Below are 12,500 nucleotides of genomic sequence, written 5' to 3'. Positions count from 1 at the left end.
AAATACAAATTGCAAATTAATTTTTGTTTTTTGACAAGCAAACATTTCATCTGGCTGTGTAAATTTAAAGAACAAAAGCCAATTTTCGAAGAATACTTACTTCATGTACAATATATTTATAAAGTAGAGAAGGAAGATACAACATTGCGAAAGAAATGGGAACCGCTATTGCTTTAAAAATAAATAAATTTATACAGAATCCAGCACCTTGCTCTCCAACTGTACAGGTAATTCCGATTTTGTAGAGTATAATAGTTATTGGTCGCTCCTCTCAAAACAAGAGCTCCTCCTCCTTTTTTTATTTGTTTTATTTTATTTATTTATTTTATTTTTATTTTTTCTCTATTATGTAAACATATTCCGTGTTTGTGGGTGTGTGTGAGTGTGTTTGTAGGGGGAGGGGTGTTTGTGCTTTTAAAACTGAACATGTAAACATGCAAGGTGATAAGAATAATAATATAAGAAGAAGAAGTTGCTTCTCTGTTTTTTCTGTCAAGAAATGTTTGACCTTGTAAAATTCATCTTATAAATAACAATTTATTTTAGTTGTGAGTCTTTTCAATTCCTCTATTTCTCTGATTTCTGCATAATTTCTTGATGTTTCGCATTTTGTTTTTGTTTTGTTAACTGAAAGACTAAGTTGCTTCTCTGTTTTTTTCTTTCAAGAAATGTTTGACCTTGTTGTAAAATTCATCTTATAAATAACAATTTATTTGTGAGTCTTTTCAATTCCTCTATTTCTCTATAGAAATCTACTTCATTTATGCTATTGCATTGCGCGTAAGTCCACCATTTTATCACTGCTAGATTTACCACATGCAGCTCTGGAGTCTAAATAAATTAAATTTTGGGCCAAGATTGGCCTGATTTTTTTTACATATATTTTTTTTAGACACCCTAAAAAGCCAGCCCCCCTGTTTTTTTTTACCTACACACCCCTAAAAAAATCCCTTTTTAGACAGTTGACAAAAATAAACCAGTTTAAAAAACTGGTTTGAACCAGTGGATGAAATTGAACTACAACACATACAACTCAAGAATTGCGCCTAAGAGTTGTCTCAAAATTTTTTTTCTTTTCTTGACATTAGGTCTTCAGAACTGATTGTAATAAATTACCGAGGAATTTTGAAGAATTATCTGGTGAGGTAGGTCAATTTTGGGAACACTACTACTTTAATGTTTAGAAGGTACCAGCATTCCTTAGAAGGCGAGGAGTGTTGTTCAATCAACCACAATTGCCTTGAATTCCTTGCACTCATGCAGAGCATGGTGGGGGTTCTTTGCATTAAAACAATGGATATCCAGATCACTGAAGCATGATACGGTCCCAAGAGTAAATAACTGTATTGTTTTTATGTAAAGGACTCCCAAAAACCTATTGCATTATGGGAATGGGAAAACAGTGAATAGAAAGTGTACATTATTTTTATCATGATCATCCTATTCATATTTTTGCTCTTGTGAATGAAGAAAGTCGAAGTATGTTGTTTAAAAAAAAGAATACCTTTTCACATTTGTTATTTCTCAAAATACTTTGACCATCTGCTGGACTTATCATTCATATTGAGCTTGGTAATAAAATGTGTGTCATGCTATTTTGTTTGAAATGTTTTTTGCAGTGCTTCAAATGGTTTTCAAGAGAATCACAGCTTTTCGTTTTCCAGTTTTCTACCTCGTGGAATTTCTTCAGTGGTGTATCATCCCAAACACAAACTGTTAATTGTTGGAAGTGTCATTGGCCAAAGTCATAGTTCCTCGACAGGTCTGCTGATTACCTCATTCATCAATCATAAAAATATTTAACTGCAGAGAACAAATAAGTAACTATTGAAGCTTATTGTGTAGAAGCAATATTAATCTTTCATCTTTTGTAGCAGACTGTAAGATTTAGTTTTGCCACTTGTAGTCCCCTGGAAAAGAAAAACCTACATTTTCTTAATATTAATTTTACAGACTCCCACACAGCCATTGCATCCCAGTGTGGCTTAACAGCTTGGAGGGTTCTTTCAGGAGATCCATATTACAACCTCATTGAAGATGAAGGTACCCCAATCAGTCAAGGTACAATAATGTTCACCCTCAAGTATCCATTTGTAGAACCATTACAGCCACCATCCTTGTTTAATGCACAGAACCATTTCTTAAGGCTGGTTTACAATGCAGGCATAAGGTGCAGGCATACGTGCATGGTCTACAATGCCGGCATAAGCCTATGGCAAACCAGTTGGAATCTGTGTTTCGGTAAAAGTCTTGCCTGTCACTCCCCTGCTAAGTAGTGGCTTTGTGCATAGAGTCTTGTCTGTGTATTTTGTTAGGTTTGAGGGGGCTGGGGGAATACGTAGATTTCCTTGGTGCACACAGATGAACGTTTAATTATTAAACCCGCAATGGCGTCGAAAGTCGTGGTAACAGGGATGGCGTTTTAGTGGCAAAAATATACCTTTATGAGATCAAGAATGGAACGTCAATTGGAATAACGAAACAGGCGGGGAAAATAAATATCTGGAATCTTAAAAGCGACGAGGGATGGTCTTCGAGAACAATTGCGGTCGGATATGAGAAAGTGTGTGTTGTTTCTAATCTTATTTTATAAACTGTGCTGGTATGTAGAACACTGACAGTAAGTGGGAAATTGAGTATGGGTGTAAAAGGAATCGAATGTCTTGAATGTATCACAGTGTTTACCGAAGTGGCATCTCATTTGTCTGGCAATTTGCATTTAATTTGCAGTCAAGCTGTACAGTTTTCAGGTAAAAAAATAATTGAAAATGTGACAGTGAAGAATTATTGGAAAGAAAGGTTGTTGTCTATTTTGTGCTTTGGAAAAGGTTCTTTAGGAAAGAGTTCAATCTTGAACTGAAAAATATATTTTATTTGCATATCGTATGGTTTGTGAGACGGATTGTTTCTTGTTTGCACGCACGGAATTGGAATAGAAAGGGTTTTTTTTTTCTCCAATAGCAAATATTTTGTTAGTTTCAATAATTTCATGCTGGAAAAGGTTTTTGTGAGATGTTTCAACTGTTGTGATTCATTGTGCTGTGTAGTATTCGAGTTTAACTAATTTGCATAAGTGAGTTGAAATTTAATACGCATTAAATAAAGATGACAGGAATTTGTAGGCATGATCGTTCTGGCAAATGATTACAGCTGGCGATCGTTTTTAATTAAGGTCAGAAAAAGATTTCAGTATAGTCACTCTTGTGTAAAATGAAGTTATTGTTAACTTGAGAAAACAACAATAGGGTCGTTTATACGAGAGAAAATAAGCCGCGGCTTACTCTGGACGCGGCGCGTACATAATACGCCAAAGGAACTATTTATACGAGTATAAACTCCCAGGCCAGGATAAGCCGGGGCTTGAGAAAGCTGTGAACGTAGATTTTGCATCATTTATATGGGCTGTTCGCGTTTTATTTTCTCTCGTATAAACGGCCCTTATATTTCTTTAACTTTTTTAAAGAGAGAGATTTCGCGCAAATTTTATTTCAAGCTATTCAGTTGAAATATTATTTCTCGCCATTGGCTTCGTTTGCGTGATCATTTACTGGTGTTGACATTTAGGAGGTAGTTGTTTGGTTCTAAACGAGTAGGAAAAAAAACGACCAGGAATGAGCGAATTTTAGTGGGTGTGCGATAGCAACACGAGACAGGAGTCGAGAGATTCTAACGATAGACAGATATTAACTAACCCCTCCTGAAATAACCGAAGGAAGGCAGGCGTTGGTGGTTTTGTGAATTTATAGCACTAAGTGGATGGAAGTCGTCATGTTTTGATTGGGCAGCTTCAGAGACGTCCTTCTGAGGAAACAAGTTGTTAAAATAGCTAATTGTGATTGGAGAATTTCGATCCTAAGTATAATAAGTATAATAATGCCTTTTATTGACAGGCAAAACCATATGATTGAGCGTGATCATACCAAATATCATTTGTTTGCGCGATCAAGTTGTGGCGAAGTGTGCAGCCCATGACAGTATGTCGTTTGAGCATATTGCTTTTTGTTGTATTAAGCTTCTTCCTCGGAACGCTCAAACAACTCACTTATGCACACGCCGTTTGCGGTAGACCCACACTAAAAGATGCTGTTGAGCGATTGTTTTGGCCGGGGTTGGTCCGCAAACTGAAAGAAAGTTTATATGTTGAGAACAAATGTGTACTAAATGAACAAATATGTGAAAATCATGATATGAACTGCACTGAAAACCAAATGCCAAAGGAGAGAAACACAGAACTGTGAAAGTTTCCTGAAGAAGAAAGTTCCTGATCTTAAAGTTAGTGCTAGCGGTATCGAGCTAGTCGCAGAGATGTACGCCTAGCCGGATGCATTTAGTTAAATTTCTGAAAAAGGTGAATTTTCTGTCTATTTGTATCATCATGGCTTTTTTGTTTTCTGCTGTTACTGACTGAATCCTTTGTATTTGGAGCTGTAACGCTATTTCATGTGCAATTACTTGTATCGTTTGCAAGTAACATTCATTTTGTACTCAACTCTGCAAAGGTTAAAAAAAAATTGTAAATGTGACAGGGAAAAATTACTTGAATGAAAGCTTGTTGTCTCTTTTGTGCTTTATTATTTACGGTCAAGGTTCTTTCGAAAAGGGTTGAATGTGAACTGTCAGAAATTTATTTAATTGCATATGCTTTGTGATTGTGTTTCGCTTGCACGCACGCAACTGAAATAGGAAGGGTTTCTTGCCTCTTATAGCAAATATGTTGCTTGTTTCAATAAATGTTTCGGTGGAAAATATTTCTGTGAAATTTCCAGCTTTTCTAAATTTATCATGTTGTGTAATTTTCGAGCTTAGCAAATTTGCATACATGTGTGGAAATGTGATACGGGGAGAATTTTTGTGGTAACGCACAAGTCACGAAAATAAACAGGTCTGTTTGAGTTTCAACAAAATGACCCCCAAAATCGGCAAAAGATTGTGACGCTGATGAATCATAAAGTAGCTGCTATTACCAAAACGATGGAATTACCTGGTGATAAATAACCTTGTCTTGGAGAGTAAATTTTTGATTTTCCAGAAACAATGGTCAACCACTGAGAGTTGGGCGATTGTGATCTTTGTGTTGAATTCGCACATTTCTTGTCAAAATTTATAACAATCGAAAGAAAAAGAAAACTAACAAAAACAAAAACCCGGTAGCTCGGCATCATTTGACACAGTTGCTTCACTGTTTCGCGAGTAAACATGCCGCGGTGAAATAACGCGGTAACTTGATCAGAGCACCCGCTGAATTCGATGTGCGATTTACTCGGTGCAGCCAAACTTGTACAATTACAACAAAACAACTAAAATCTCCCAAACTGTTTTTTGCTGATGGTAACTTTTTATATTCGTGGTTCAAAATTAATGTTGTTTTCATGTCGTAGATTTTGTTACCGATGGCAAAATATTTTATTCTCGATCGACCGTCCTGAAACTTCCTTCTGCTCTTCTTAAAAATTGTGTATCCATATTAATTTACTTTTACATCAATATTTGTTTTGCATAAAGCAAGCTAACAAAATCTGTATCTTGCTTGGTTCGCAGTTGATAGCATTAAAATAGAATTTTCGGTCCAGTACTAATTATGCTTCTGATACTGCGTGGTATATTTCTTACTAACCCCGCCGAACAGGATTAACTTCAGCTTTCAACTTTTGTTTGCAAAGCTGTCAGATGCTGTCAGTACACGCTTACACTTGTGGTGGAAAGAAGTTGCATGATCAACATGTCAGCCCAGAAGCCAATGTTTCTCGATTCCCTTTTATTTTCTTCAATCTCTCTGGGTTCAGTACTTTGCTAGTAACCACATGTCTTCTCAAGGGGCTATTTATCTAAGACTTCTACCATGGCGCTACAATGAGAAGTTACAAATATTAATAGGCCGGTAGCCAGGTTTTTAACCTCAGAAAAGGATCTGTTTCGTGGTACGAACGTGTGAGGACCTGTAAGCCAAAGATCCTCTGCTGATATGGCTTCTGGTATGACTTCTGGTATGACTTCTGGGTGACCCTCCCCCCCCCCCCCCAACTGGAAAAAATGCGTGGAACGCTGCACGTACCACAGGAAACCCAGTGTACCCTCACGGAGGGTCTAGTTCAAGAATGAAAAGGAAAGGAATGCTGTGTGTATTGTGCTGGGTACTGGATATGTAAGGCTTATGGTATAGATATGAAATGTACCAGCAGGAGGGTGAAAGAAAAAAAAACCAAAACAGATTTTTGGTACCATGAATGTATCTATTTTCATGATTCACTCAATGATAAACCATTTCCATGTTTTATCAATTGAAAGAAGTTATTTTTTTCTGCAGTCAGTTTTCATCATTTGTCCTGTAGGTTGGCTCTGGAATAATCAGAAGACTTCAAAGTGTTCCTGTGTTAACTGCAGTTGCTGATGAACAGGTTTGAGTCATTCTCTTAGTTTTCTTTGTTACAGTACGTCTTTACTCGTGGATATATCCACGAGTTTTGGTGAGGTTCTTTATGCAAATGTGTCACTCCTGCGTAACCGGAAGTTCGATCTAATAAGCCAATCAGGATGGATAATCACAACACAGCTTAGAAAGTTGTGACTTCCTGTTTGCGAGGTTTGCGCCGCCATTGCTGTATGTCGCTTTTATACGTAAGTGTTTGAGCACCTTCCGCTGCATTTAGAAGCAAGAAACGGAAGAATTAAAGAAATGGCTTTCTTCGAAGGTAAAGCAAAATATTCTGAACAAGTACACATTGGTGCAATCAATTGTACACCGCCTTTCACTGACCAACGCGAAGACTTTAATACATGTATAAATGGAATCGACAGTCTGACACATGGTGAGAAGACAGTGCCTGTTCATCCCCTAAGCTCACGGGTATAAATAAATTCCATTTGGAAGGTGACTACCATTTGGAGAATAACATCGAAGCTATCAAAGTATACCAATGTTTATCAAAGCTACCCCGAAGTTTTGCAAGCTATGAGTCATCAAAGCCACATGAATACAACTTGAACAACATCCGTGACATGGAAAACAGTGAGGCAACCAAGCAATCCATGCTTCCAGACACTCGTACTAGTGTAGTGGACCATAATGAAGAACTGTCGAGACTCGGTCACTGATTATGTAACGAAAACTGATGAGAAATCCGTACCAATCTCCTGCGATAGAGCAAGGGCTGAGGCAGTACATGCTCCCCGGGAGAGAGAACCTTCCAGGATTAATTCCTTTCAAGAAAACCTCGATCTTGTTTCAGAAAGACAAGGTAATTAGAAAGTGTATGGTGCATTATTTAAATAAGGACGTACCGAGCTCGTCTGAGTTGAGAAATTGTTTATCTCTTGCTTTTGGAAAATATTATATCTCTGTACCTAGACCGCAACTCAGACGTAACAATCTTCGAGAATAGGAGATTCTAATCGTCATTTTTATCTTATTACCCGCAGGACTGCTGAACACAAAAAAGACTTGTCAGTTCTATTGTGCATTCAAGATCAATCTGCTACTACGCATTCGATAAAATTGAACCAACAAAATGAGAATTATTGTCTATCAAGAGAAAAGCTATTGATATCAGGAGACATTGAATCGAACCCAGGCCCTGTTGCTTATGGAACGAGTACACATACAGCACATACAATACTGAGAAATCCTTCTGTAGCACTGTTGCAGACTCGATTAGCTGAAAAAGGATTGAAGGCAGTAGAATGTACCTCAGATGGTTCATGCTTCTTTTCTTCTGTTGCCCACCAGTTATACAATGATCCTTCCTATCACATGAATATGGATGCTGCTGGAGTTGAATCCATCAGAAACAACCATCAAAAATTTATTGGACCCATTACAGAGCAATTGTGCGTTTGTTGTCACAGCAACATACATGGTGTGATGCACGTATTGTGCAAGCAGTTTGCAATGTATTAAATGTTACTATATGTATAAATGAATTCATTGAGGGGCGGGCACCAGTAACTGTTATCAGACTGAGTCCTATAAGTGGACAACAGGGAACTACTGTGAACATTGGACATCTAGATGGAAGACACTATGTTTCAGCACTTCATTTAGATTATTATAATGACAGTATTTCAGTTTATGAAATCAGCGGTGTTACCAATGTCAACAATTATTTAGAGCCTGGTAATAATTAATTAATTAACAATGGCCAAAAATGATGTGAGTGTCAGTAATAATTTCTACAAAGCAGTGGCAAAAAAGAGCTTATATGAGAGAATCAATCAAGTGGAAGAGACAAAATCACTTGAAGAGTTCAGGGAAAAGAAAAGCAATGCAAAACGCCAAAACAGATCTGAAAATATTGAAGCAGCAAGGGAATAGGAAAAGAAAAGCAATCCAGAACATATCAGAGACCTAAACAGAAAAGCATAAAACCATTTAAGGAAAGCTATGCAGAGCTCAAGGCTAAACCAAACTGAAATTTGTCAAGGTCAAGACTCTATTAGACATTCATGTCAAAAGTGATTCAGTCTTTTTTGTAATAAGATAACACATGGCCCTGAATATATATGCACTTCCTGTGATCAGTTATGGTTCAGATCATCTGTTTCTAAGTGTAACAGAACTGGTATCAAATATAGTGATAAATATTCGCAAGGTTTGATGGAGGAATGTATAACTGGCACAAAAAGTGTTAATATTACTGAATGGGTCTTCTCTACTTGCTAAACCTGATGACATTAACAATATGACCTGGCAACAAAAAGCAGACCTTATTCAAAATTACCCTGTCATATGTGCAATGAACTTTGAACACATGGTACAGCTCTTTATAGACGATGTGTTAAAGAGTAATCTTATTCCTATTTGAGAAATGCTATACTTATTTCACAGGGTTGAATTCCAGCAAAGGGGATTACCTCACATACATGCATATTTTTGGGTATCTAGTTGCATATGAGAGCCCACCGTGCTGTTACACAATTATCCAACTATCAATGCTAATGCATAAAGAAAACTTCAGCCTGCCAATTTTAAAAAATTGCGGTAACTTTCATATCCACGAGTAACGACAGTGGCACTTTGATTTTTTTCTCAATGGCTTGTTATTCTTTACAGTACTCAGGGCTCAAAGTTTACATGTATTTTGGCTTTGGGAGCACTTGTGCTACATTGTACCAGGTGTATATTTCTAGGTGCAGTGCCAAAATTTTAGGCGCACAGCAGAAAATGTTAGGAGCACAGCTTAAACTACTGGGAGCACCTACATGTATTCCAAACGAAAAGCAGAACTTACACATTATTACCTTATCTTCAGTTTTTGTATTTTATTTCAATCCTATGTTTGGTGTTTCAACTAAGGCTGCAGACTTACTTTTCATTTGAGACAGCGATTGTTGTGGTTTTTAAATCAACTTGAATTCTCAATTTCAACAACAAATTAATATTACCTCTTATCATCTTTTTAAAGAACATTCGATATAACAAAAAAGTTGTAATCTTGTTTCCTTTTTAATGTACACTTGTAACCAAAGAAAATATATTTGAAAATACATGTAGATATACACAACTTCATAATTGATAATAGAAGTGTACTTTAATGATTCCATCTGGTTACCAAGATCTCACCTCATGCTGTCACAAATGGCAGAAATAAATTCTGTGCATTTGACATCAAATGTCATAGGTTGCACTGATGTCAACTCCATTCTTTTTATAAAGCAAAAGCAGCGGCTGGTACTTTGTGAATGGGAGTTCCTCTTTCGCAATTATATAAACAATGTTGAATTTGACTTCAAGCTCTTGCTGGAGCTCTTTCCCGCTGGACTGTTTTCTGTCTGACTAAAACGTCTAGAATTACTTCTTGCTGCGTTGGTGCTTTTTGAATTATTGCTATCAATCATAAAACAGTCCTTGCAGTAAACATGGCTCTTACTCTGTAAATGCTTGATGAGAGTTCTTGCACGCATTGACTAAGGATGAAGATGAATGCACGGGGACAGCTTTGCAGCATCAATTCTTTCTCTGAATCCCATTCTAGCCACTTGATTTCATTTAACCAGACTTTTTGAAATATGCTTGTTGGCTTCTCTTTATTGCGGACTGATGTAGTATCATTTTGAGATACCTTACATGTACTATGCATAGTCTTCATTTGCATGGGTCAGAGGAGTTTTAACAAAACAGAAGAGTCTCGGATGGAATGAAACATCAACAAGATTCAGAGAAATGGGAAAAGTAACGACAAATAAACAAGATGAAAGGAAAATGACACATTGTGTCAGATCTATCTTTGTACCGCATCTATTGTCTGAAGCTTCTGTTTCGAGACTCACCACTCCCTCAGAGCATGCAAGTATATACATGTAGTCTGGTGAAAAAGCTGGGATGCAATTCAGTTGCACTATACTTGAACTTTAAGGTAGGTGCACAACTAAAAATCTAGTCACATGTGACCATTAATTTTGGTCATTAACTTTGAGCCCTGTTACTGATCAAAATGTAAGTTAATTGTCCCTTGAAACTTGCCTCTCAAAACACTAACTGGGATCTGTGATTTTTGAGGTTGAAAGAGTACCTACATTGTAGTTTCTCTGTTACTGCTACAAATTACATTTTTTCTGTTGATAAGCTACATGTACTGTATAATCACGCATATAAACCATTTAATTTTGGTGCTTTTGATGTAGTCTTTGCAAAGCATATGTTTGTTCTAATTTAGGATGGTGTGGTGCATATGGCACTGTCCCCAGATGGCACTAAGTTAGCAGCTCTTCATATGTCAGGGACACTTTCGTTATGGCAATTACCCTCACTGCATCGGCAGAACATTTGGTCTTTGGATCAGCAGGTACACTGTATTCCGAGTTCATTGATTGTGGGCAGCGGGAGTTCTCACTAAAAAGTAGGCAATTATTCATTAGTGAAAAAATGAGATAGGGAAGCATGTGGTAGTGAAGACTGACCTCAGTGGATATCGACTGATTTAATCACTACCTATAGGAACTTGATTGGTTTTAGCAGCACAAATCAATTTTTAACAAGTGAGACCTACACATTATAGTAATGATTACATGTGTGTTGATGCCTTCTACTCACTCTAACATACAATTTAATCATTTCCAGGTGATGCCAATTTGTGCCCTTTTCCGATTAATATTATATATTAATTTTGTTTATTTTCACTTCTTAGCCACCAGTTAAATGTCTGGATGAACATTCTTCATTCTTAACACAAAAACCTTCACATTCAATGAAAGGTTTGTAAAGAGAATTTTTACTCTTCCTTTACTTTATAAACTGGTGTATTATTATTTGTCTGATGAAAATTTTATCAGGCAAATAATAATACACCCATCGATTGGTTTCTCATAGAATTTTATGCTTGTTACCAGAAGCCAGACCAAGGATAAACCAATCACAGTGCACGATAAGGAGCGTTGCAATTGATTTAGTTCTTACTACAACTGTCTAATTTGTTTAAACGAGATCGGAAGCGACTAAGTTGGAAGAATAAACCTGTTACATGTATCTAGATTTATTCATTTTGTTGCTCTTTAAAAAGGTTTAGCTGTAACCGTCATTGCGATCGCTTAGGGTTAAAGTAAACATGCCTGATGCTAGTTGTTCAAATCCTTTTGTTTGCTTTTGTTCGTAGTGCTCTTTTAATCTGCAGAACCACAAATAGCTTAAACAGAGATGTAAAAACATATCCTTACAGATCGGAAGGATTTGGTATAGAAAGGTGCATCATGATCTTTCTTTCCCTTTTTTGCCAATGACAATTTTCGTAACAGCTAGGATATTTGCAGGAATCAGAAGGTCAAGTTCTGCACATGCATGTCAGTTCCAGGCAATAGATTGTTTATATTCAACAACACGACTTCCTCCAAAAACTACTGGCAACACCTTTCACACCACGAGAGCACCCGCATTCATCACGTAAAAAGCTTTTTACATTGGCGATTATTTCTTCATTTCTAAGCACATCTTGATCACATTCTGCCATGATAACAGTATGAGTTGAACTGATTTTTGCATTACCTGACACATGATTTTTCTCTTTTGTGCTATGAAAATTTCACAAGGAATGTGGGAACTCGTGCATTAATAATGTGAATATAGTATTTTGATCTTTGCGTTTTTCCCGAGCGATCTCTCCAGGGTGATGAAAAAATAAATGTTTTTCAAGGTTAAGCCATGGATAAGTTTCAAAAAAAATTTCTTTGAATTGGAATTTCAATGCTCAAACCTTGACTACCTTGTTACACAAAATAATAATTATTGTTTTCTCATGAGTTATGTTAGCAGTTCTGACCTTTATGAGCTTCTAAACTCGTGAAATTATGAGGGCATCCACATATTGACGTTGAAAGGGAATTAAATTTTCTAATTCTCATTGTTGTTCATAGCCGTGATGCCAAGATGGCCGTTTCATTTGTTCTTCTTTTAATAGCACAGTTATGCCTTTTCGTTTTCAAGGTCAGGTTTCGTCCAAACAACTGTAATTTTTTAAGAGCCATTTGCGTTAACCCGTGAAATCATAGCAACAGAATCAAAACGTTGACCCAAT

The 12,500-nt window shown here is 36.8% G+C and overlaps 1 protein-coding gene across 1 annotated transcript in view; it reads left to right on the top strand.

Moving 5' to 3' along the window:
- Positions 1-12,500, top strand: part of LOC138035378 (NBAS subunit of NRZ tethering complex-like) — a 172,456-nt gene that overhangs the window by 33,138 nt on the left and 126,818 nt on the right. The window contains 6 exon segments of the mRNA XM_068882083.1: positions 1,089-1,145; positions 1,620-1,762; positions 1,954-2,093; positions 6,330-6,395; positions 10,650-10,778; positions 11,121-11,187. Of these exon segments, the coding sequence (XP_068738184.1) occupies positions 1,089-1,145; positions 1,620-1,762; positions 1,954-2,093; positions 6,330-6,395; positions 10,650-10,778; positions 11,121-11,187 (602 nt within the window).

This window comes from Montipora capricornis, chromosome 2 (assembly GCF_036669925.1).
Source record: "Montipora capricornis isolate CH-2021 chromosome 2, ASM3666992v2, whole genome shotgun sequence".
NCBI lineage: Eukaryota > Metazoa > Cnidaria > Anthozoa > Scleractinia > Acroporidae > Montipora > Montipora capricornis.
The sequence above is the reverse complement of the archived record's forward strand: the minus strand, read 5'-3'. Positions and strand labels throughout refer to the sequence as shown.